This window comes from Piliocolobus tephrosceles, chromosome 2 (genome assembly GCF_002776525.5).
Source record: "Piliocolobus tephrosceles isolate RC106 chromosome 2, ASM277652v3, whole genome shotgun sequence".
Classification (NCBI taxonomy): domain Eukaryota; kingdom Metazoa; phylum Chordata; class Mammalia; order Primates; family Cercopithecidae; genus Piliocolobus; species Piliocolobus tephrosceles.
Window position 1 is genome coordinate 102,476,173 of NC_045435.1, and position 25,430 is coordinate 102,501,602.

At 51.8% G+C, this 25,430-nt stretch overlaps 1 protein-coding gene and 2 non-coding genes across 12 annotated transcripts; all 3 read right to left on the reverse strand.

Moving 5' to 3' along the window:
- Positions 1-166: 166 nt before the first annotated feature.
- EIF4G1 (eukaryotic translation initiation factor 4 gamma 1) lies at positions 167-21,218 on the reverse strand. Of its 10 annotated transcripts, none has more exons than XM_023187513.1 (33): positions 21,039-21,218; positions 20,167-20,223; positions 19,857-19,950; positions 19,481-19,567; positions 18,210-18,386; positions 17,897-17,996; positions 16,010-16,122; positions 15,087-15,179; positions 14,816-14,882; positions 13,703-14,518; positions 13,349-13,437; positions 13,070-13,256; positions 12,846-12,979; positions 12,559-12,717; positions 12,203-12,391; positions 11,819-12,016; positions 11,449-11,595; positions 10,682-10,918; positions 10,426-10,530; positions 10,160-10,319; positions 9,848-9,948; positions 9,192-9,294; positions 8,838-8,940; positions 8,374-8,606; positions 8,118-8,236; positions 7,820-7,992; positions 6,745-6,870; positions 6,511-6,592; positions 4,442-4,540; positions 4,200-4,334; positions 3,996-4,077; positions 3,719-3,859; positions 167-795 (listed from the first exon to the last, which is right to left on the reverse strand). In XM_023187513.1, exons 3-33 carry the CDS (start codon positions 19,914-19,916, stop codon positions 614-616), a joined length of 4,797 nt encoding a protein of 1,598 aa, XP_023043281.1. In that variant the 5' UTR covers positions 19,917-19,950; positions 20,167-20,223; positions 21,039-21,218; the 3' UTR covers positions 167-613. The 10 variants fall into 10 exon arrangements, with proteins under 10 accessions (XP_023043281.1, XP_023043283.1, XP_023043289.1 ...); XM_023187515.2 differs by having other exon boundaries at positions 168-795; positions 12,203-12,388; positions 21,039-21,130; XM_023187521.2 differs by having other exon boundaries at positions 168-795; positions 12,203-12,388; positions 19,481-19,627; positions 21,039-21,107.
- Positions 10,028-10,103, reverse strand: LOC111523241. The gene has a single exon (XR_002725472.1). It is a non-coding gene; the product is annotated as a small nucleolar RNA SNORD66 (small nucleolar RNA).
- LOC111523242 lies at positions 13,569-13,647 on the reverse strand. Its single transcript, XR_002725473.1, has one exon. It is a non-coding gene; the product is annotated as a small nucleolar RNA SNORD66 (small nucleolar RNA).
- Positions 21,219-25,430: the final 4,212 nt, after the last annotated feature.

Genomic DNA, 25,430 nt, shown 5'->3' on the forward strand with positions numbered 1-25,430 from the left:
AACCTTCTGGGAAACCTCCTCAGATCCCTGCAATCATGGACAGGGGAAGAGGCAGGAGGGGTGCCAGGTTACAGGGAACAGCGCTACAGTGCCAGCTCTGGGAAGGATCCCCACCTATACACACTTTCTCTAGAGGGAGCAGGCCATAAAGCAGAGAGGCAGTGAGCTTAATTGAATTCATGTTTAATAATTACAGGCACCGTGCCCCCCCTTCCCCCTGCCCAGGCAGCAGCAGGGGTGGTACAGGGGCTGGGGCATATGCCCCCAGCAGCGAGGACGGCAGTCCCGAGAGTGATTTTCAGAAAATAAAAAAAAGGACCCCAGGGGCAGGCGTTGGTGCCCCTCCCCACCCCAAGACACACCAAATTTCAAGACTTTATATATAATATATCTCTGTGCCCCAGGGGGAGGAGAGGGACACCTGGCAGCATCCTGGAGGGGGGCCCCAGGCAGCCCCAAGCCATCCTGCCTCTTCAGCCACTTTATTAGTTCAGACACATCACACTACAGGCACCCACTGCCACCGCCGCTGCTGCCGCCCCCCTGCAGTCCAGGCGGCCAGCCGGGCCATCTGTGTGTCCATGGGGCTCCAGGTCCCCGGCCCCACCAGCCCTCAGTTGTGGTCAGACTCCTCCTCTGCCTCACGGAGCCACTTGAAGAAGGCTGTGACAGATTTAAGGGCCACACCCTTGCCCTGCTGCTCAGCGGGGTCCTTGCTACTCTCCCAACTGTAGAAGGCATCCTCCTTTACCACGTCCTCGTCATAGAGCGCATCAAAGAACATCCGCAGCAGGTCTGCAAGCAGGCAGGACAACAGTTAGAGGTGACCCGCCACCACCACCCCAGCCCACCCCCAGGGACCCCTCCCAGGCTCCACTGTTCAAACAAGGCCCTGACGCACCATCCTGACATTTGTGACCATTCCAGAGTGACTAGGCCTCTGACAGGATGCTAATCTCATGATCTGAGAGACTGCTGCACAGCAATGAGTCACTTGGCCATCGGAAAAACCTTACAAACTTGCTGAGCCTCACCTTGGCAGCCTGAAACGTCTCTGCCCATGGTGTATTTAATGGAGAAAACTATATTCAGAATTGGTACTCCTGAATTTAGGAAATCGCTAAAAGTCCTATATATATATCATACACAGAAGTCCTATATATATCCTACATGTAACCTGAACATTCACTGCCCCCCAAACAGATCCTGACAACAACTGATCTCAATTTCCCTTCCTTCCGCACACATTTCCTTAACATACACACCTTCTCTGGCCTGGACACTTTTGTGGATGCTATATTCTTTGCCGGAAACTGCGTCTTGTCATGTTCCTTCAGGACTCAACTCAAGCATCACCTGCCCCTAGCTGCTGGGTGGCCTTCCCAAGCACGTGTCCTATAACCCCTGAAACACACCCACCCCAGTGCCCACAAGGCACTACCAGTCTTTCCAAACCACGCCATCTATGAGGTGCTTCAAGCCAGGATGTTCTGCAGGGCATGCCCAGGCTCAAAGTCACAAACTCTGCCTATGGGCACAGTCGCCTGCTACCCCCACCCCACAGCAACGGGCCACAGCAGGGTAGAACCTTCACTTATCCCATTCTTTTTTTTTTTTTTTTTTTGGAGGAGTGAGTCTCGCACTGTCGCCCAGGCTGGAGTGCAGTGGCTGGATCTCAGCTCACTGCAAGCTCCGCCTCCCGGGTTTACACCATTCTTCTGCCTCAGCCTCCCAAGTAGCTGGGACTACAGGCGCCCGCCACCTCGCCCGGCTAGTTTTTTGTATTTTTTAGTAGAGACGGGGTTTCACCGTGTTAGCCAGGATGGTCTCGATCTCCTGACCTCGTGATCCGCCTGTCTTGGCCTCCCAAAGTCCCGAGATTACAGGCTTGAGCCACCGCGCCCGGCCATTTATCCCATTCTTACACTCCAAATCCCATGCATACCGACCCAGGGACCTCATCCAATCGATTAGGCACTCTGCCCTATATTTCCAAGCCCAAGTTTCTCCCACCTAAAAACAAAAAGCCCTGTTTTCAACCACTATATTACAGCTAATAAAAGATTTTGTCTACACTTGATGTTTTCCCTTCTGTCTCACTTAAATATTTCTCAGTCCTTTCCGACCTAGAATCTGTCTCCTGCCCCACTAAATACCGTTTTTGCCAGGGTGGCCTCTGATTTTATATTCCAGACATCCTGCATTTTCAGGCCTGCTCCTACAAACACTCACAGCAACATCTAGCATTATCAACCACATCCCTCTCCTCTAATTTCTGTCCTTGGTTGTTCAGAGGGGCCTGTCCTCTTTTGGTCCCTACCAGTATGTCTGCTCCACCTCCTTGGGACTGTATCTCAGGCCCTTATCACTCTCCCTCAGGCAAGCCCATATTCTCTTATGACTTGCACGTGAGTTACCCTGTGCCAGCATTTCACAAAGCTGCCTCCTGCCCTGACCTCTTCTTTTCCAAAAGGACCCAGATACCCCAGCTATCGAGCTGACATCTCTTGATTCCCTTACTCAAGGACCACAACTCAACTTGATCCAGCACTGCCTACCCCAGCAAATGACATCACACTATGGCCTCTAAATCCACCGTGATTTAAAACCATCCTGGGAGTCATCCATGACTTCTAATCTCTCATGGCCCCTCCCCAGACCAGTGTAACTAAAAGCTGCCAACTCCATTTCCTAAGTATCTCTTGATTTGCCCACTCTTCTCCACTGTCACCAGCAAGGCTGAGCCACTGGTGCTAACACTGCCACATCCACTCTCACCCCATTCCAAACCACTCTTCCCTCTATGACCAGGATGATCTAAAAACTAAAATCAAATTCCTTTATTCCTTGCTTATAATCCCACAAAGGCCTTTTCTTGCCCTCAGACTAAGTAAGCCCCAGACTCTGGCCATGGCTTACACCTGGCCCTGTGTGGTCAGGCCCACATCCCTCTCTTCAGCCCCATCTTGCCTCACTTAGGACTGGCTGCTGTGCTCTCCCACACTGGCCTTTCTTCAATATTTCTTTTCCCTGTGTCAAGTTCTCCCTACCACAGGTAAAAAGAACACACATAGTGCCTTCGTTTCAAGCATTCTCCCCCCGACCTTCCCAGTTGTCGTGGAGCGAATTCCCACCCATTATCCCTCAGACCAGGTGCCCTTCCTCCGAGAGCACCCGTCTTCCCAGGCTCATTGCTCACGCCAGTACTAACTCCATGCCAGCACAGGAAATTGCTCAGCTTCCCTTCTGTGAGCATGCCAGTGCCCTGACACATACATATGTGCTGAACGCATAACCTGAAACATGTTCACCGAAACCTCGGTCTTCTCGTGTGGAAAATAGGGGTAATACCATCTACCCTAAACATTTGTGAGGACTACATGAGGCAAGGTAAGCAAAGCATTTCAGTCCTGTGCCACGCCATGGGGGCACACGGTACTGAGAAGATCCTATCATTTATCACCTCTGCACTGTTGGCATCAAACACATGGCTAGGCACAAAACAGATAGTCAATTAACCTTCAAGGCTAACTCCTTCCACTGGTAGGAAGGAACAACACAACACAAACATTAAGAGGAAGGAATGAAACCCTGAGGGCATTTTGCTCTCTAATGACTACCTACCTTTCCTGGGTTAAGACCTTTCCATGAAGGGTCTGATGCCTTGCTGTTTGGAAGTCCCTCCAACCCACCCCTGTCCCCGTGGCCTGGCTCTTACTGGGAGGCTGTTCTAAGGTCACTACAAGGGCCTGGAGGGCGTAGAGTGCCTGTAGCTCCTTCTGCTCATCACACAGGTATTTCTGCAGCAGCTTCGCTCGCGCTTTCAGCACTGCAACGTCCACTCGCAGGGGAGTCTCAACTACAAGAAGACAGGGATGAGTGGAGCAATATACCCTTAACCCGGTTCAGAACTGGGAGGCCAAGGCTGACACCCACCTCCCTCCACCTGTCTGTCAGGCCCACCCTTGCCCCTCCAGCTCCCTGGTTCCTCTTACAAATAATTGCAGAATAGCAGACAGCCGTCATGAGGGCTCGAACTAACGTGTTGGATGCTATCTGCTGCTCACTCAGGTTGGCCTATATGGGAGAAACAAATGACCCCCCAACTCTGAATTGTGCCCTTCAGTCTTCATTCTTGCTACCCCCCAGCCCCACCCTAAGAACTACCTCTCCTTTACCAATATCCAGGAGAAACCTACCTCTATCCAGTCGAACACCCGCTGGTTACTGCTACCCTCCTTCAGCAGCTTCTCCAGCTGCCTGTTCAGCTCCTCGGAGGGGAGTGCCCTCTGGCCAGGGGCTTCCGACTCCTCTCCCAGAGTATACTCCACCTTCTGCAATGGAAAAGGCCCGCAATTAAGAGGTAAGGTTGCCAACGTGAGACAAGAAAGAAGACTGGACAGTCTCAAATGCTAGAATTAACCCAACTCCAGCCCCAAACCTGTTCAGCGATGAATGCACCAATGTCCTGGCCTTCAGGTAGAAATTCCTTCCAGCTAAGCCTGGTTTCTCGCCACAGCATCCCCACCTTTTTAGGACCCTGGAAAACACAAGACCAACCCAACTTACCAATGCTCGCTCTCTCTCTCTCCAAGGACCCAACAGCTCTACCACATGAATCCAACAAATATTTACTGAAAGCCTACTAGGTACCTGCTAGGCGTTAAAGATGCTATAGAAGTACTAACAGGCACAGCCCTTCCATTCCTATAGTCTAGTGCAGGGTACAGATGTCAGTCAAATAACCACCCAAATAAGAACTCATCCCAGGTGCAGTGGCTCACACCTGTAATCCTAGCACTCTTGAGAGGTGGAGGCGGGATATCACCTGAGGTCAGGACTTGGAGACCAGCCTGACCAACATGGCAAAACCCTATCTCTACAGAAAATACAAAAATTAGCCACGCGTGGTGGCGGGTGCCTGTAATCCCAGCTACTCAGGAGGCTGAAGCAGGAGAATCGCTTGAACCCAAGGCGAGGGTTGCAGTGAGCCGAGATCATGCCACTGCACTCCAGCCTGGACGACAGAGTGAGACTGTCTCGAAAAAAATAAATAAATAAAATAAAAGAGAACCTGTCCGCCACACTGCTATGACACCAGGGAGGAAAAACGACGTAAAGTCCTCTAGGAAGGGACAACTTCTAACAAGTATGCTTGTTTCTTAAGCCCAGAAAATGTTAGACACAGATACACCCCACACCTAACATGAATTTTAAAAATCCTCATAAAACCAGCAGTCTGAGTGCATTTTCTGCAAGAGACAATAGACTATAAAGACATCATTCTTTTCTTCATAACAGAATAATGGCACTGGCCCTTAGCAAGATTATTACAGTTCATATATTTTAAAACATGTCCATTTTTTTCCCATTTTAACTAAAGATTATCTTACAGCCAATATGTATCTTTTTTTATTTTGAGATGGAGTCTTGCTCTGTCGCCCAGGCTGGAGTGCAGTGGCACAATCTCAGCTCACTGCAACCTGCCCCTCCTGGGTTCAAGCAATTCTCCTGCTTTAGCCTCCCAAGTAGCTGGGACTACAGGTGCGCACCACCATGCCCAGCTAACTTTTTTGTATTTTTAGTAGAGACAGGGGTTCACCATGTTGGCCAGGCTGGTTTCCAACTTCTGACCTCAGGTGATCCACCTGCCTCGGCCTCCCAAAGTGCTGGGATTACCACGCCCGGCCCAGTCTTTTCTTTCTTAACAGCGCATAAAGAATGTCTTACAATCTATGGCACCTTGGAGTGAATGAAATACACAAATAGTTCAATACGCTTATCTGTTGTTAAAAAACAACAACTTGTCCTGGTACGCATCTATTTAAAAGAATTAAATGATGTTGACATAACAATTCCTTTAAATCCCAAGTGTGATTCCTCTAGATTCAAGATGGCTGAACCCTTGAAACTGCACACGCTCACCCCAACTTCTCACTTCCACTAAGTACCACACTCAACTTACTTTTCCCCATCTTTTTGCCTTTACATTTGCTAGTTACCAATTAACTTTCACAAAGCCACTTCGGCACCCTGAGGAAAGCCTGCTGTCACGAATACTGTCAAATATTCCTTTGCAACCCCACAGTACTTAAGATACTCCACTCTACTTCAACTATTTTATTTCACGCTTTACTGTTTTTATCAAGCTGTCATTTCCTCCTTTTTCTCTACCAACTTGTTTCTTATGTTTTATTCATTGCTGTATCCCTAGTGCTTAACATATGATAAATGATCAACAAAACCCTAGTTCAATGAATGAATAAATAAATGCATCAATCATGGGCATAGGGTCTTAAGACTGCCATTCTCCTCCAGTCTTGCCAGAACTCATGATAGGAACTGGTGTGCGGGAGATGGCCCACCTCAGTATTTCCTCTCCCAGGTACCAACACAGTCCTGCCATCACCATCACTCCACTCCACCAATGGACCATGAAGCTTCAGGGCCACAGCAAACAGCCAAAACCACACCGTGGGAGGCATCTCTGGACTCCTGGCCCTCACTCACCATGCTTTTGCACAGGAGGCCCAGGATCTCCAGCAACAGGGAAGCAGCTTTGCCCAGCGGTCTCAGAGGCTTTGTAATCTCCCTACAAGAAGAGAAAAATCTAATGTTGACAGCCTCCACAGTTCTCTCGCCACTTCTCCATCTCCCTCCAAACCAGGGTATCCAACCCAGCACGTTTCCCTACCACCTTTCCTCTGGTCTTTACCTCCCCTGAATTCCACCCAGGGGACTTACCTGAACAGCTCCCCCATGGGCACCCCACCTTCCTGCAGAATGGGTGTTACCAGTTCCGCTAGGTAGAGCCACACGTGGGGGATGTCAATTTCCATGTCCTCAGCCAATTCCAAGATTTCATACAGCCTGCAAAGGGAATTCAAAGTCAAGACATTCTAGGCCAGGTCCCCACTCTTCCTTCTGGGGCAACATGGCATGGCTAAGGGATCAACTATGGAACCCCCCGGAAAATTTTCTTTAGTTTTATTTTTTTTGTTGTTTGAGACACAGTCTTGCTCTGTCGCCCAGGCTGGAGTGCAGTGGTGCGCTCTCGGCTCACTGCAAACTCCACCTCCCGGGTTCACGCCATTCTCCTGCCTCAGCCTCCCGAGCAGCTGGGACTATAGGCGCCCACCACCACGCCCGGCTAATATTTTGTATTTTTAGTAGAGACGAGGTTTCACCGTGTTAGCCAGGATGGTCTCGATCTCCTGACCTTGTGATCCGCCCGCCTCGGCCTCCCAAAGTGCTGGGATTACAGGCGTGAGCCACCATGCCTGGCCCCCAGGAACATTTTCTAGACATGGGGACAATGATCTCAAGCTAAGGCCACCTCTGTGTCCTTAGATGGTTTTCACCCCGCTTAGCCCCCTAAAGTTATGTTGACCAGGATGGTCAAGGAACCTATACTGGTTTTTTTTTTTTTGAGAAAGAATTTTGCTTTTGTCACCCAGGCTGGAGTGCAATGGCACGATCTCGGCTCACTGCGACCTCCACCTCCCGGGTTCAAGCGATTCTTCTGTCTCAGCCCCCTGAGTAGCTGGGATTACTGCACCACCATGCCCGGCTAATTTTTGTACTATTAGTAAAGACAGGGTTTCACCATGTTGGCCAGGCTGGTCTAGAACTCCTGACCTCATGTGATCCTCTAGCAATCCAACCCACCTTGGCCTCCCAAAGTGTTGGGGATGACAGGTGTGAGTCACCACACCCGGCCAGGGAACCTGTATTCTTATGCAAGGTTCCAAGGGTCCCAAAAAGGAGATAAAAAATTGTGGGTCCGTAAAAGTGGGAGGCCCAGAGAAGTTGGTCATACCCTTGGTAGTACTGAGCAGTAGACAGGTGTCCAGCACAGAGCAGCTGGTGCAGCAGCTGCCCCATATGCTCACGAGCAATGGCACTGCGCTCCAGCGTAGACTCAACACCATGCCGTACAAAGATGAAGAGCAGGGAGGGTGAGGCCAGCTCCTGCACACACTGGACTGCCTCCTGAGGGGTGCAGGGCACAGCAGGAAGAGACCAGTCACTGTCTGACCCATACAATGCACCCCTATGCCTGCCAGCATGATCGCTCCCTGCCCACTCCTCAATCACACACCGCTCCCACTGCCTACTTTCATGTCATTGAGATGGAGGTATTCCTCAATGATAGCCTTGGATTTCTTCTCTAACTCCTCCTCAGAGAGTGCTGCCTTCGGGGGGCTCACTGGGGGTAAGGTAGCTTCTCGCTTCACTGTGGGAAGAGAACACAGATTAGAGAAACTTTTTAGTCTTCCCAGCAAACAAGATTCAGAGCTCTCAAAAAGCTGGGGACCAGCTAGTCCCAAGGCAGCCAACACCTTTCCCTCCATTCCTCTCCCAGACTCTCACCAGCATCCCGCCCACGGTCCCGATCCTCCGTGAGGCTAGCTGCCTTGCGCAGCCCCTCAGGCTGGGAGGGCCGTTCTCTACTCCGCTCCTCCACTTCCTTGCTGAAGCTCCGCTTGGTAGCAGGTGTCCGCGCACGATCAAGCCGGTCCCCACGGTCCCCTCCCCGTTCACTCCGCTCTAGGCGGTCTCCCCGGTCCCCGGCTTTCTCGCCTCGTTCCCGGCTCAAGCTACTCCTGGAAGAAAGACAGGCACATTTTCAGTCACTTGCACTGCCCAGGCACTCATATAATTACACAACATGCTGAGCAACTGTTGAGCCTTGTTCTTGGCATAATGAATATGCCCCAATCTAACCCAAGGGCTCCAACCAGGACAGGTATGAAGAATTTCCATCCCATGGCAACAACCAGAACCCAATCATGGTACCCCCAGTGTGAATAACAAAGACGTCCAGGAAACCTCACCTCTGCACCACACGCCTATTATCTGTGCTTTCTGTGGGTACCGCTTGTTGAAGGGCTGAGAAGCGATTCAAAGTACTAGTAGCTGGGCGAGCAGCTTCTGATGCTGGGGATGCAGAAAATCCGTATTAAAATATTTTTCTCCTTTCCTGCATTTTATCCCCTACTTGCCAGTTTAAGATACTTGGTCCCAGTCCCAAAAGTAAAGCAGTTCAATCCCTGGAACCACAACACAAACCTCCTCTATTGCCTACATCGCCTAACTACCTTGTACTGAAGGCCTCTCTAACAGGAAAGGCTCTGTCCTCAAGGGAGCTCTGACGGATAACCACCCAGCTCTTGACACTGCCTCCGTACCTGCGTCTGAGGGCTTGGCTCCTGAGCCTCCGCTGCTGCCCTTGCCCCAGCTCAGTCGCCCTCCAGGTGCAAAGAGCTGGTTGTTAGAATCGATGGAGCCAGGCTGAAGAACAAAAGAGGAGTAGAGTCATAGATCTAACCTGGCTGAGTCCCTTGGCCAGCACCACCACATGCAGCCAAACAGGTAGTGCACGGCCCAGTCCAGGGATCAGAAAACCTTTTCTAATAAAGGGCCAGTCTCTATTGCAACTACTCATTTCTGCCACAGCAGCATGAAACCAGCTGTAGATGATAAAGGCATGGTTGTGACTGTGTTCCAATAAAACTTCATGGACACTGACATTTACATTTTACTTAATTTCCACAGCATATTACCATTCACTTTTTGATTTTTCACAACTTTAAAATGTAAAAACCCACTACTGGGTCCTGGGATGTATGAATGGGCTGGATCTGGCACACGTGTGTGTTTGCCAAACACTGGTCCAGACTAATGGGAGTGCCACCCTCCCTCTACAGCTGGTAGTACTGTCTCTAGCAATCCAACCAGTTAGTCTATGAGGAAACATTTAGTTGTCACCTTCTCAACCTTAGAAAAGTGAGGGGATGAAGATCTAAACCTGAGTTGAATCACCCACTCCCACACACACCCCTACCTTGGTGATCTTGGTGAGTCGTGAGGTGTCAATGGGGCGGCTACCTTTGCTGATGGGAACTGTGTTCCAGCCACCATCATCCACAAGTGGAAGTCCACGGCCTGACACAAAAAGAGGCGCACACTGGAATAATGAATAAACCTTAGCAGCCCCTTCCCCTTGGGCCACCCCCAGCCTCCCTTCCTCAGATCCTCAGTTCCATCATGGGGTCTCAGTGGCCCAGACACGTGGCACTAACAGGAAGTCATCAGAGGAAAGTATAACCTCCCAGTCTCTTCACTGCTCCCTTCCCGATCCCAGCCTGGAACTCACTGATGGGCGGGCCTGGAGGGCCACCCCGACGCTTGTCACTGCCCTTGGCCATGAGCTGCTGCACTTTGATGTGCTCTCGATGTTCTTCCATCTCAGCCTCCTTATGGATCTGGTCAATGGTCTTGGGACCCTGATCCCCTCGGCGTGGCACCCAATTGCTCTGTGGAGACAGAGGGCCAGTCACGATGATGTCAGGGAAGGCCAGACAAGGAAGTGTCAGAAACTGGAGGCAGCAGGCTGGCAGTGGGGAGGAGGGGGACACACACCCCTCGCAGATCCAGCACGTCCTGCAGCATAAAGCGGATGCGGGATGACGTCTTCTTTTCTTTAATGATTTTTTCCATCTGGTTGAAATACTGATCCATTCGGGGCTACGGAGGAGAAAGGCATCAGACCAGGAACTTCTCATGTCTCACCTATAACTGCAGGCCCCACCCCTCCTCAGGCCTTCCGCCCCGTCACTGTGGCTCAGTGAGCCCCGCATGCTTCAGCCCATCCCCCTCCAGATGCAAGGACCTCTACCTTGGCTTTTTCAAAGTCCAGGTCTTTGCCAATGGTGGTGAGCAGACGACAAAGGCACTCAAGGGACTCTTCATCATGGTTCTTAAGCAGTTTGACCACACAGTCATGCATTATTGCCTCTGTTAACATCTTCAGCTTGAACAACTCCCCAATAAACTTGATATTCCCTAAAGAGCGCCGCCGGGCTATGTCCCGAGCCTCTTCCAGCTCTTCCTTAAGGCGTCCTCGTTCCTCTGCCTGCCATTCACGGGACAGGGATTGTGTCAAAAAGATAGCCAGCCACTCGGCTAAAACCCTTTTCTACCTGGATATCCAAACTTAGCAATAAGCACTCAGTCCTGAGGCAGGCTGGCTGGGCATAGTGGCTCACGCCTGTAATCCCACCACTTTGGGAGGCCGAGGCAGGCAGATCACTTGAGGTCAGGAGTTTGAGACCAGCTTGGCCAACATGGTAAAACCCCGTCTCTACTAAAAATACAAAAAAATCAGCTAGGTATGGTGGCACATGCCTGTAATCCCAGCTACTTGGGAGGCTGAGGCAGGAGAATCGCTTGAACTCGGGAGGTGGAGGCTAGCCAAGATCACGCCACTGCACTCCAGCCTGGGTGACAGAGCGAGACTCTGTCTCAAAAAGGAAAAAAAAAGTTCTGAGCCAGAGAAATCCCCACGACACCACTATCTCCATTCCAAATTCTACAGCTGAGTAGCATCTGGGTGAGGGAAGGAGCTGAGTGGGGGAGTAGAATCGGTAGTGGGTTTTCTCTCACCGTAGCAGCTTCATCCATCTCTTTTTGCTTCTTCTCAAAAACCTCGTCGTCATCTTTGTCTTTCTCAAACTCCTTCTGACATCGATTCAACAACAGCTTTCGGAAGTTCACAGTCACTGTTGGCTTCTCCGTAGTGGGCACTTTCAGCTGCAGGTCGGAAAGAATGTCACACTCAAGACTGGTCCTGGGCGGGGAAGGCCCTCCAAGAGCCTTTAACTACCTGACCCAGGAAGATATCTGGCCCCAGCTCTGCCTCCTTCCAGCTGGAGGAGGTGCAAGTTGGAGGAGAACCAAGAAGCTGGACTCAAGGAGTCTTGGGAATAGAAATGGGCAACTAGACCATAAGATTTAGAACCCAGTGGAAACTAACCGCCATGAGGCAGCGGCACATGTTGGCATAGGCCACAGAGAAGTTGGGCTCTGAAATGGCCTTCTCAAAAATGAGGTCAATGACCCCTTTGAGGCGTTCCTCAGTGTCAATGGCCAGCTGCGTCACTTGCTTCATCAGCTGCTGGAACATCTGGGGTGTCAGCTTATTCAGGATGGAGCGCACCCTGCGGAATAGGTCCTGGAGGAAGAGGAGACAAGAGTTCCAGTGATGGTCTCAGAACAGGCTGTTCGGAGGGACAGGAGAGAGTGGTGGGGACTTAGGCATGACAGATGCTACTGATAAGGACAAAAAGAAACAAAGAGGGCACTGATGGCAGACCTGGGGAAGAAATGGAGAGAGATCAAAAACAAGACTCGCCAGTACCTGGGTTTTGCTGCCATCAGCATCCTCTTCCCCTCGGTCCTTATCAGCTGCCGTCCGCTTGCTGCTGGGTTTCCAGGCTTTCTCTGCTTTGTTCAGTTTTATATCTTCGGTCATTAACACTGTGGCAATGATCTTGCGTGGTTCTTTTCGGGGGCCCTGCTGAGAGCGCCGGGGTCCCAGGCCAGCCTGCTAAGCAAGGGATGAAGACAAGAGGGGAACATGGAACTAGTGAGCACAATATGTGATACCACTACTACAAGCCTCCAGGGCAAACCCCTCCCCACCAGCACTGAGACACAAGTGAATCATTCACTCCCACTCCTTACCCACCTGCCCCTTTACCCAGCCCCACTCACCGGCCCTCGGGGCAGCTCCCCACCTGGCCCACCCCTTGGGGGCCCACGGGTGCTAAGGGCTGGCCGGCCAAGGTTGGCAAAGGATGGAGTGAAGTCTGGGCCACAATTTATGCCTTGTAGTCTAGTGGGGTCCAGTGGTCGCAGTGGTGTTTTATTGGCCTGCAAAGAGGACAGGAAAAGGTCTCAGAAGCAGGCTAGAGCAGTTGACTACTCTTTCAGGACCTCAGGCTCCTCCCCAATCCATCCAGCACAAACTTATTGTCCCCTCCCTGACTCAAGCCACTAACCTTGTCCAGCACCACATCACTGATATGGGGCAATCCCTCTGGCTTCTGCATACTGGCAAAGATGAACTGAAAACCAAGCAGGAACTCACGGTCATAACGTTTTTTCTCCTCTAGGTTTAGAGGCTTCCACTGATCTGCGAGGAAAAGAGAATGAAGCAATCATACTGTCTTCTGTGGCCCTAATAAGAAAACTCAAGTCATTCTCAACCCTTTCTTCAGCATACCTAACTTATATTCATACTTCTGTTCCCCGGGCTGGATGTTCTCAGCATTGTGAATTTTGTCTTCCTTTGAGTCCCAGGTCTCATCTGCTTCCTCAGGACGTGGGGGCACACCACTGCCCTCAGACTCTGGGCCTGGATTGCTGCCTGCAGGAGGCTGATTTTCCACCTCTGGTACTGCCGGGTTTGCCTAGAACAACAGAACACCAGTTTTGGTTGCACAATGACCACTGTTCCATACCTCAACTTGGCCCTCTCCCCTCCCGTTTTCTGCTCCCTTACCTCCTTGAAGGCATCCAGAAGGTCTCCAACAGCCTCCTTCTTATTTAGCTCCTTAATTTTCCGTCTCCTCTTTGGCACAGATACTGCCACTAATTTTAAAAAATAAATAAAAGCATGGGTCTTTGCCAATAATTTAAGGAGTACCTTTAATCCCTGGGAAATAAAAAGCAGCCAAAGTACAGTATTTCCCCTTTGCATCACCGTCTTTAGGCTTAAAAGTCCTTAATCTAGTTCTTAGATTCCATTGCAGGGCCTCTATGACCCAGAAACATGGCAAAAACGGGAGGTCATCAAGGAGGGCAAGGAACCACATCCCCTAGCCTACCCTACCTCTACCACCCAACCAAACCTTACCTTGAGTGGCCGCTGCTGCCTCCAAATTCTGAGACAAGTTGGCTGGAACAGGGGTGCTCTCTGGGGGGAGCAGATCCTCTCCTCCCTTCTCACTCTCAGCTTCTCCTGCTTCTCCTTCTTCCTCCTCCTCTTCTTCTTCTTCCATTTCCTCCTCCTGAGCGGGGGAAGTAGCTGAAGGAGCCATAGCTGGAGTGGCAGAGGGGATGGTGGGGGGCGCCACTGATGCTGTCACCTCCTTGGCCTGCTCCTCTGGCTCACTGACTGGGCTTAAGTCCATAGCTGGTGGCGAGGGGGCTCCGTTGAGCAGTTCCTCAGGTTGGGCAGTTGGAGCAATGGGCACAGGGGATTCGGAGGGGCAAGCTGGGGGAGGAGCAAGCTCTGGGCTTGACTCCACCTCTGGTTCCAGATCTTCAGATGGGACCATGCCATTAGGCTCATGAATTTCCACTGTGTGAGATGCCAGAGGAGTGGAAGCCTGGAGAGGACTGGAAGAGAATTCAGATTCTGGAACCGGTTTGCTAAGTGTCACTTCTACTTCCAGTATGGGTTCGGCGAGAGGAGTGGGTTCTGGAGAGAGGCGATATGGCTCCCCAGTTTCACGGGAGATGGGGGTTGATTCTTCTACAGACATTTGTATAGTTGCCATAGTGTCCCCAGGAATAGAGAGGACTGCGAGATTAGGCTCAGACCCTGGTTCCAAGACTGGGGATGGCGATGGGGTCGGAGAAGGTGACGAAGGCTGGGATTCTGAAGGACTGTGCTCTGGGCCAGGCAGCCCTGGCCGGTCAGCAATGACTGCTCCCTGTGACCGGTCATCTGCACCATAGGAAGGAAGAATAAGCAACTAAAGAAAGTGCTTCACTGCTGCTGTTCCTCCCCATCCTCCAGCCAAGGCATATCTAACTTAACACTCCCACGTCGTCATCTCCCACCTAAGCTATACTTCCACTTTCATCCAAAACCCAATTCACCCTCAAAATCCCACGACCTGAAATCTAAGTCACCCTTCTCTGGTACCCAGTTCAAGTCACTCCACCACCTCAGCAATGAGGTGACAGCAAACTGTCAACATTCCCTTTCCCCGTAAAAGCTCCATCCCACCTGCTTACTTACCTGGCCGGACAATGACAGCAACCTGGGGCGTCTCCCCATTAGCTTGAGGCTCCAGACCGCCTCCCGTCTGCAGGACACAAAGGGTTACCAAGTTTGCACTGAAGAGTCCCACAACCCTTCTTTACTAGAGCCATTTCTACTTTAGCTCTGCCTAGAAATCCAGGAAAGCAGGGAAATAAATCCCTTAGTTGAAAGAAAAGATCCAGAGACTTGGGAGTCCAGGGCAGAACAGACATCCCAGTCAGGGTATCGCTCAAAAAGCAGACAGTACCTGGGGAGGGGTGGGTGTGGAGGCAGTGCGGGCCCCAGACATGATCTCCTCTGTGATATCCTTTCCTCCTTGGTTTGGATCTCGAATTCGGATCTGGGGAAAGAAAGTTATGGTATGAGTGGGAAGCAGAAAGAGCCCACCTGTCCACCCTGCCCCACTCTTAAGACTCTGGGCCAACTCCCCACCCCACACTGGGAAGCAGGTAGGTAGGTGCCAGAAACCCCTTGAGTTCCACTTTCAGCCCATCTGGCTGCTCTTGTAGTCCCTGCCCTAGCTCCCCCGCTTAAGAGACCCTTGACCTCACAGAGCAGCCCTGTACATCACAATGCCCCTCCCTCCCTCATCCCTACCCTACCAGCAGTCCCCAAGTCAGTGGCTGCACACCCTGGGGCCCAAGACCCCCATCTAGCACCCAATCGGCTCACTTGTGGCTAGTGTGCCTGATCTCTGGGGGCAGGGCCCAGATCCAGTAGGTGGAGCCAGGGTGACTCAGCGGCTTCCCCAGCTCTGGCACCCTATTCTGGGCACCACGCCCAGGGCTTGAGGACTGAGCAGAGGCGGAGGCCTTGAGAGCTTCCAGGACTGGGGGGGGCCGGGTGGGGATGGGGGCTGGGGCCACAGAAAACAAACCATTTCCAAGGCAAGCCACCAGAAACCCAAAAGCAAGCATAGTTCTTCCAACCTCCCAGCACCCAGGTCTTGCAGGAACTTCCTCGCTAGCCACTTCAGTCTTCCCATAACCTGCTTCTATGCTGAAATCTTAGTATCTTACAAAGAACCTAAGCCCTCCACAGACCCCATTCTCTGCCCACTCTCAGTTCCTTCCTCCTCAAGTCACTGTTCTTTCCAGCACAATGTGCCAGCAGCATCTGACCTTGATTCTCCCCTTCCCAGATGTCCCGGAGCCCCTCGCTGCTACTCACCGTCTTACGCTCCCTCTTGGGAGCAAGCTGGGGTGGCTGGTTCATCAAAACTGGGGCGGGGGCCACACCAGTGGGAAACTGCTGCACCCCTTGGGCTGGATAGTAGGCGCCAGCTTGGGGGAGGGGGACGGAGAAGAATGGTGGTAGCGTCAGGGCCCAACCATATCCTAATGCCTGCTTGACACCTCCCATCCCAAAACCTCTCAACACCCACAGCCGGCCCCTTGCCCTGCCCTGCCCTCCTCCCCCAGGGAATCAGGTGTCTGTCAAAGCTGGGGAACCAGTCTGAACTGCGTTTACAAGAATTCCTAACACTGACACACACACACACATACTCCTCATAGGCAGGCACTCTCTACCCACCACACACCAGCAATCAAGAGGACTTATGTCTGTCCTTCTACCATGCAAGTTACTCTCATGTATGTACCCCACCCACTATCAACGTGTACACACATACTCTGAACCTGAAACAGAACCGGGTCTCTGGCTGGGAATGAAAGAGATTTGACAACCCTGTTCCATTTAACTTGAGTCTAGTTCCTGTCTCCAGCCCTTTACAAAGGGGCAAAGAAACAAAGTAACATTATGAGCTAGGCTCAAGACGAAGAAAAATTAATTCCTTAGCAAACTATGTCCAAAGTGGGGTGAGTTCTTTTTTTCCCCTTAAATATATATGCATTTTTTTGAGATGGAGTCTCACTCTGTTGTCTAGGCTGGAATATAGTGGCACAATCTTGGTTCACTGCAACCTCCACGTCCCAGGTTCAAGTGATCCTCCTGCCTCAGCCTCCCGAATAGTGGGGATAACAAGACTGCACCACCACGCCCGACTAATTTTTGTATTTTTAGTTGAGACGGGGCCAGGCGTGGTGGCTCACGCCTATAATCTCAGCACTTTGGGAGGCCAAGGCAGGTGGATCACTTGAGGCCAGGAGTTCAAGAACAGCCTGGTCAACATGATGAAACACTGTCTCTACTAAAAATACAAAAATCAGCTGGATGTGGTGGCACACGCCTGTAATCCCAGCTGCTTGGGAGGCTGAGGCAGGAGAATCACTTGAACTTGGGAGGTGGAGGCTGCAGAAAGCCAAGATTGTGCCACTACACTCCAGCCTCGGTGACAGAGTGAGACTCTGTCTCAAAAAGAAAATAAAAATAACAATAAAATTTAGTAGAAACGGGGTTCCACTATGTTGGCCAGGCTGGTCTCAACTCCTGACCTCAAGTGATCAACCTGCCTCAGCCTCCCAAAGTGCTGAGATTACAGGCATGGGCCACCGCGCTCAGCTCCCCCTTGCCTCCCAAAGTGCTGGGATTACAGGCAAGATCCCTCGCCTGGTCAGGGGGCATTCTTTAACTTCATCCCTAAATTCCACTTGTTTGTTTTTGACAAGCACGAGTGTATTTGTTTAAATTTTGCATACATATAAACAAAAACATATGTGTATGAGAGATTCATACTCAAAACTCTTCCTGATAGGTGATCAAAACACTTGGAAACCACTGCCATAAAGAACAGACTAATCCTTTCCTAGAATATAAATAAAAAATAGCTACAAAACCCTCCCAAATTTGCATTACATGGGCTCTCAACCATGGAAGAAATGTCACAGGGAAAGCCTACTAACAGGCTCTCAGGCTGATGCCTGATCCTACATTCCCTGATGTGGGGAAGACCCTGAACTCTCCTGGCAATAGAATCACATTTTCTCCCCACAATCAACACCAGCTAAATATTAAGCACCAATCCCTACCACCTATTAACCTTATCATTTTTAGACCAAAAGCCAAGCCTGGGAAGGGTCTTCTGCTTTAGAAATCAGCAGATGAGTTTTAGATGCTGCCTTGGGCTTGATCTCACCTCCGACTCCCTCCCCTGCTTACCGTAGGTCCCAAATTCTGTAGGGCTTGCACCTGGATAGAAGCCTGGGGCTCCTGGCTGCACAGGGTACTGCTGTGTCGGGACAACATATGTGGAACGCCCCTGGTGGGGGAGGGGGAGAGAAGGAGTTGAGGGAGCTATGAGTTCCATATCAGACTCCAAAAAGAATGTAGGTCAAGACAAGCCAAGCCAACTCTTGGCAATGACCAGAAGTAAGTCCCACCTCTGGAAAAGGAATGGAACTGGAGGGTCAGGGTGAGGGAAGTGAGAAGTATATGGGTCTGTGGCTTCTAGGCTCCAAGCCCCCAGCCTCACCTGTCCAGGGATGTAGTAGGCCCCCTGGGAGGCTGGGTAGGAGATCTGGGAAGGGATCATCATTACTTGGGATCCAGCAGGGTAGACATGGGCAGCTGGGCCAGGGCGGGCAGGGGCTGCGCTCTGCACTCGGGAGGCTGCACTGCTCGGGGGCTGGGCCCGGCTAGGGTAGAAGTGCTGTCAGGAGGGAGGAAAGCAGTTGGCATTGTAAAGAGGAGGAAGTGGACAAAAAATAGCCACTCCACAATGTCTCTACAGCCTGGAAAGAAGTACTGTGGCCTTCAGAACATGGAGACCAATCCTTCCAAGATCACTTGACCAAATGGTTATGCAGCTTCTTGAACACACACACGCCCTCCAAATTCAGATGTACAGTTTGCACCCTGTATAGATTTACTCTCTCACTGTCATGCATACGCATGTCACCTGTACCAAACTACCCCTCTGCAGAGGCTTCCTAACACCCAGATGCATCATGCCTAAGTAACGCCCTTTCGGGCAACATACCCCCAGCATGCACTGCTCCACCAGCATGTAATGAGGAGCTAACCATAACATGCAACAGCCTCCCAGTCCCCAGATGCGCGTTCTTCAAGATGTAGCCCCTAACATGCATCACTCGGCCTCCAACTGAGAACCTGGACACCAAACAAGTCACCACCCTGAAGACCCCCATTCCCTGTGTCTAGCCCCTGACTAGAGTGGAGGGTAAGGATGAGACCAGGAGACCGTCCAGGGTTAGGAAAGGGGTATTACCTGCAGAGACCTGAATCCTCCCTGAGAGCACATGGGGACAGGAAAGAAGAGAATTATCCCCAAGGTGATGGCGGGGAGAGGGAATGAAGGCAATAGGACAGGACAAGAATCCTCCCACTTAGTAAGGAAGAAGTTGCGGAACAGAGAAAGGCAAGGACCAGCTGGAGTGTTTACCTCACCACAGTCCAAAGAGAAAGCAGAGAGAGCAATAGAGCAATGGCAGCCTCCGGTAAAAGGAGCAAATAGGAAAGCAAGAGTTGGCAGCAGGGCCCAATGCACTGCCCCCAATTATCAGATGCACTAGGATCCCAGTAATGCCACCCTCATTGACAACATACTATCCAAGGGACCAGCCACCATAAGTAATCAACAGGGCAAGGCGCAGAGCCGCATAAAAGAACACAGAGGATTAAGGCCAGGTACGGGGCCTCCAGTTTCCATCTTAAGCCTAAATTGGCCAAAGCTTTCCACTGCTCCCACCCAGGTCCCCTACTCCCCTCCCCACAGCCCCTCACCTGGCGGGGCTGAGAAGGCGTGTTCATTTGTGTCGCTTGTGGCGTACTGAACACCACCGGCGCTGTCTGCCCCGGGGGAAACGCTGGCTGAAGAGGGGAGACCAGAGTTCAGCAAGAGGGGAAGCCCAGGTGGGGCAGAAACCCAAGCTGGTGAAATAAGGGGAGCAGATCTGCGGCAAGAGCCTTAACAATCCACATACCCCCTCCCCGTGACAGCCCCCGGGGACAGCCCCGGGGCCCTGTCTCAATTTGGCAGCAGGCGGCTGCACTTTGCCCTGACACAGATGGGGGTAGGAAAATCCAGAGGCTGGAACCTGTTCCTGCCCGACTGCCTGGTCTCCCCCACCCCCACCCCTGCTAATTCCTCCCTAATTACCTGTGGGAGTCCGGGGGATGGGGCGGGTGGGGGGCCTGTGGACTGTGGAGCTTTGTTCATTTCATTTGGTGCCACATCAGGGTCCCCCCAGCACCTGTTGGGAAAGAGTGGCGCTCAGGAAGAGGAAGGGACCCAAGCTTAAGGCAAATGGGGCGGTGGAAGGGTTGATGCAAGGCTGGGTCCCATACGGAGTACCAGAGATGCCAAGAGGGTGAAGCAGAAAAGACAGAGCCTGTCCCCACCAACATGTTGTCAATCCCACATCACTTCCAACCAACCCCTGGTCTACTCAAACAGTCCCCTCACTCACCCCCTCGATTAAGAATAAGTCCACGGTGCGGCCTACAGGTTCTGGGCATCCGAGGGCCTGGGGTTGGGAGGTGAGGGGTATCAACCTGGCTCCGCGGGGCCCAAGACCAACCAGACCGGAAATTCCAGGTCTCGCTGGCACCAGGCTCCCGGATCACGAACGGAGCTAGCTGTTTCGGCCGTGGTGTCCCCACCCCCCACCCGGGGACACCGGGTTCGGGCCTGGCCCAGGGGCACACAAGATACGCCTGCCGCCAGGGAACCCGCACTGGGCCAGAAGCTAGGCCTGCCGCCGCCCAGGAGTGTAGGCCAGGAAGGGCGGGAGTCAGGCCCTAAAAGGCCAGGCGGGCGGCGGCCGTCGAGGAGCCGGTTTCAGGCAAGTGAGGGTCGGCCCGGAGGGCGGGCGGGGCCGGGGGCTCCTCCCTGCCCGCCGCCACCTCCTCCCTCCCCTGCGCCCTCCCTGCGCAGCGCGGGCCAGTGCCAAAGAACAACGTGTCACTTCCCGGCGGCCCGGCCGCGAAGGGGGGAGGGGGCAGCGGGCCGGGAGCCGTGATGCCTGCGCCCGTGGGCTGTCGGGCCTCCTCCGGTCAGGCCGAGGTGGCATTTCGCGGCGACGAACCCGGCGCCCTCCCAGCCCGCGGGGCCCGCATAGTCCGGCCCTGCGCTCCCCACCCCCACCCAGCAGCCAGGCCGGGCCGGGCCAGGCACACGTGGGCCGGGGATCGGGGCCCTGGCGGGCCGGGGCCCGGGCTCGGGCCGCGGGGCCAGGGCGCCGGGGCGGCGGCACAGGGTGGCTGGTCCCGGCCCGGATGGCGGCGGATGCGGGGGGAGGGGGTGGGGGGGCCGGGTCGGGCCCGGACATGGCGGCTTTACCTTCAGTCTCCTTCAGTCCGCGCGGCCGAGCCCCACGCAGCCGCACAGACGTAGTCCACAACCATTTCCGGCTCCCCGCACAGGTCCCGCTCGGCGGCCACCGCTTCTCCGCAGGCGCAGCCGGCGCCCCCACGTGACCGGCGCAGGGGGCGGAGACGCGCCGGGCGCTCTGCGCCGCCGAGCACATGGGATTTGCCCCGCCCCGTCACATGACAGCCACAGCCCGCCCCCGTGTCCCCTCCCGAACTTTGAGACTCCGGGACCGACTCCCCTCTGGGTCTCTGTCCGCGATTCTTTAGTTCATTCATACTTTAAGCAACCATTTATTGAGTGCATGCTAAGTACAAGGCGAAGTGCTGGTTGGGGCCTGAGAAACTGAGATTAAAGACTCGGCAAAAAAAAAAAAAAAAAGCCGGGCGCGGTGGCTCACGCTTGTGGTCCCAGCACTTTTGGAGGCCAAGGTGGGCGGATCATGAGGTCAAGAGATCGACACCATCCTGGCCAACATGGTGAACCCTCGTCTCCACTAAAAATACAAAAATTAGCCGGGCGTGGTGGCGTGCGCCTGTAGTCCCAGCTACTCGGGAGGCTGAGGCAGGAGAATTGCTTGACCCCAGGAAGCAGAAGTTGCAGTGAGCGGAGATTGTGCCACCGCACTCTAGCCTAACTTGGCGACAGGGCGAGACTCCATCTCAAAAAAAAAAAAAAAGAAAAGAAATTAAAGACCCAGTCTTGCCTAAGTAAATCGTGATACAATACGAATTATGCAGGCTTTGAAAATAATTTAGATTAGGTCATTGAAAGGGCTATAACAAAGGAATTTAAAAGGATAGAAACATTCTAACTAGGCCAAGTAGTATGAGATTTGTAGTTTAAAAAGATCATGGGCCGGGCGCGGTGGTTCACGCCTGTAATCCCAGCACTTTGGGAGGCCGGGGTGGGCGGATCACGAGGTCAGGAGATCTAGACCATCCTGGCCAACATGGTGAAACCCCCGTCTCTACTAAAATACAAAAAATTAGCCGGGCCTGGTGTACGCGCCTGTAGTCCTAGCCACTCGGGAGGCAGAGGCAGAGAACTGCTTGAACCCGGGAAAGGGAGGTTGCCGTGAACCAAGATTGCGCCACTGCACTCCAGCCTGGATGACAGTGAGACTCCGTCTCAAAAAATAAAAATAGAAAATAAGGCCAGGCACGGTGGCTCACGCCTGTAATTTCAGCACTTTGGGAGGCCAAGGTGGGCAGATCACCTGAAGTCTGGAGTTCGGGACCACCCTTGCCAACATGGTGAAACCTCATCTCTACAATAAATAGAAAAATCAGCCTGATGTGGTGGCAAGCACCTGTAGTCCCCGCTAGTGGAGAGGCTAAGGCAGGAGAATCACTTGAACCTGGGAGTTGGAGGCTGCAGTGACCTGAGATGGCGACTGCACTCCAGCCTGAGCGACAGAGTGAGACTCTGTTTCAAATAAATAAATAAATTAAATTAAATATAAAAAGAGCAGACACTCCCACGGAAGGGCAAAAGCATAAGGATGGAAGAATAAGGACGGAAGAGAAGTAATCCTAAAACTGACAGCCGGCCAGGGGCGGTGGCTCACGCCTCTAATGCCAACATTTTGGGAGGCTAAGGCAGGCAGATCACCTGAGGTCGGGAGTTTGAGACCAACCTGACCAACATGAAGAAACCCCGTCTCTACTAAAAATACAAAAATTAGCTGGGCATGGTTGCACATGCCTGTAATCCCAGCTACTCAGGAGGCTGAGGCAGGAGAATTGCTTGAACCCGGGAGGCGGAGGTTGCAGTGAGCCGAGATCCTGCCATTGCCATTGCACTCCAGCCTGGGCAACAAGAGTGAAACGCCGTCAAAAAAAAAAAAAAAAAAAAAAAAAAACACTGACAGAGGCCAGGGACCATCATCTAGAGCCAAATCCACAGGTCAGATAGCTTGGGTTTTCATCCAAACTCTGATACTTATTACCTGGCCAGAATTTGTTAACTTTCCTTACTCAGTCAAGTCCCCCAAATATATTGTTGCTTACATAATGGATAGTGCCTAACCTGAAAATCTGGGATTCATCCTGTATTCCTTCTCCATCCACAAACTACATCTAATCAGACACCAGGTCCTGTTGGTATTTGGATCAAAATCAAGTCTTATTGATTTTATCTTTTAAAAAATAACTATTCTACCCTTCCTTATGTCCCCATTTCAACTGCCTTAGTTCAAGCATTCATTTTCCTTCCCTGCTCTCCTGCCCTCCAAGGTTAGCTTTCTCACCCAGATAGCTGATCACATCACTTTTCTGCTCGCATTCAATGGGCCCCATTGAAAGATACTGTCAAATTCTTAGCACAACAAAGCTCTTGTAAACCTGGTCTGAGCCTGAATTTCTAGCTGTATCTCCTGCCACACTTTTCCCTGGCCCCTATACATTTAGCCAAACGAAATTATCGGTAAGTTTCTGAAAATAGCTTTTCCTCCTTCTTGCCTTTGCTACTCCCTTAGCTATATTCTGCCCTCTTTTCCTATGTACAAACTTATCTTCCTCTAAGCATATAAGCTTCCTCAAAGTCACCCCTGACCGCCCCAGGCACTTAGGCCCCATCTCAGTGATCCCAGGGTACCTTGTTCACACCCTGGTAAGTATCGATCACAATTGTTTTCATCATTGCATTAAACTTTTTGAGCATAGATTTTTTTTTTCTCTATTTGCATCCCCATAGACTAATGTCTGATGCAGAGTAAGGCTCCATTGCTATTCACTGCTGAATGAAGAACTAAAGGTGAAAGGTTAAAAGCCACTATGAAACTATCTTATTCTAATGCACAATCACCTAAATCACAATTTGGGCGAGAATTATTCTTTTCGGTTTACAAATCACTTTTTTTTTTTTTTTTTTTGAGATGGAGTCTTGCTCTGTCGCCCGGGCTGGAGTGCAGTGGCTGGATCTCAGCTCACTGCAAGCTCTGCCTCCCGGGTTTACGCCATTCTCCTGCCTCAGCCTCCGGAGTAGCTGGGACTACAGGCGCCCGCCACCTCGCCCGGCTAGTTTTTTTGTATTTTTAGTAGAGACGGGGTTTCACCGTGTTAGCCAGGATGGTCTCAATCTCCTGACCTTGTGATCCGCCCGTCTCAGCCTCCCAAAGTGCTGGGATTACAGGCTTGAGCCACCGCGCCCGGCTTACAAATCACTTTTTACTTTATTTTAACATCACCACCACTGGAAATCAGGTAAGGCAACTACTGTATCCACATTATATAACAGAGGCTCATCACATCACACATGCTAACTTGAAGATTATGGCAGGAACAATAAAGAGGCTCAACAGGGATTCCTTAGTCCTGTTTCAACCTTTTTATACAGGCTGCCAAGATGACTCAATCCAAAATTGCTGATGTCTCGTGCCTGTAATCCCAGCTACCTACCTGAGAGGCTGATGTGGGAGGATCACCTGAGCCTAGAAGTTCAAGGCTGCAGTGAGCTCTGATCATGCCACTGCACTCCAGCCTGGGCCACAAAGTGAAACTTTTCTCTAAAAAACTTTAGTAATAAAATAACTGGGCCAGGCACGGTGGCTTACGCCTGTAATCCCAGCACTTTGTGAGGCCAAGGCAGGTAGATCACGAGGTCAGATCGACACCACCCTGACAGACATGGTGAAACCCCGTCTCTACTAAAAATACAAAAATTAGCAGGACATGGTGGCGCGTGCCTGTAGTCCCAGCTACTCAGGAGGCCAAGGCAGGACAGTCACTTGAATCCCAGACACCAAGGCTGCAGTGAGCTGAGATCGCACCACTGCACTCCAGGCTGGGCGACAGAGTGAGACTCCGTCTCAAAAAATAAATAAATAAATAAGTGGCCAGGCACACTGGCTCATGTCTGTGACCCCAACACTTTGGGAGGCTGAGGCGGAAGGATCCCTTGAAGCCAAGAGATTGAGACCAGCGTGGGCAACATAGCAAAACCCCCACCTCTCCAAAAATAAAAATAGGCCAGGTGTGGTGGCTCATGCCTATAGTCCTAGTTACTACATTGGAGGCTGAGTCAGGAGGATCACTTGAATCCAGGAGTTTGAGGCTACAGTGAGCTATGACTGTGCCACTGCACTCCAGACTGAGTGATAAGAGTGAGACTGTTTCTAAAAAAAAAAAACAGAAAACAAAAAAGCCAGATGTGGCGGTACACAACTGTAGCCCTGCCTTACCTACTTGGGAGGCTGAGGGTCAAGCCTTCTTGAATCCACTTTCTACAAGGACATCCTAGATGTTAACATGATCAGATCCCTCAAATAGCAGCCTTCCAAGAGAGACAGAGGGTTGCGGGAGGTAAAGATGTCCCTTTCATTCAGTAGCAGATAAGTCAAGTTAGAAAAGTATGAGACTG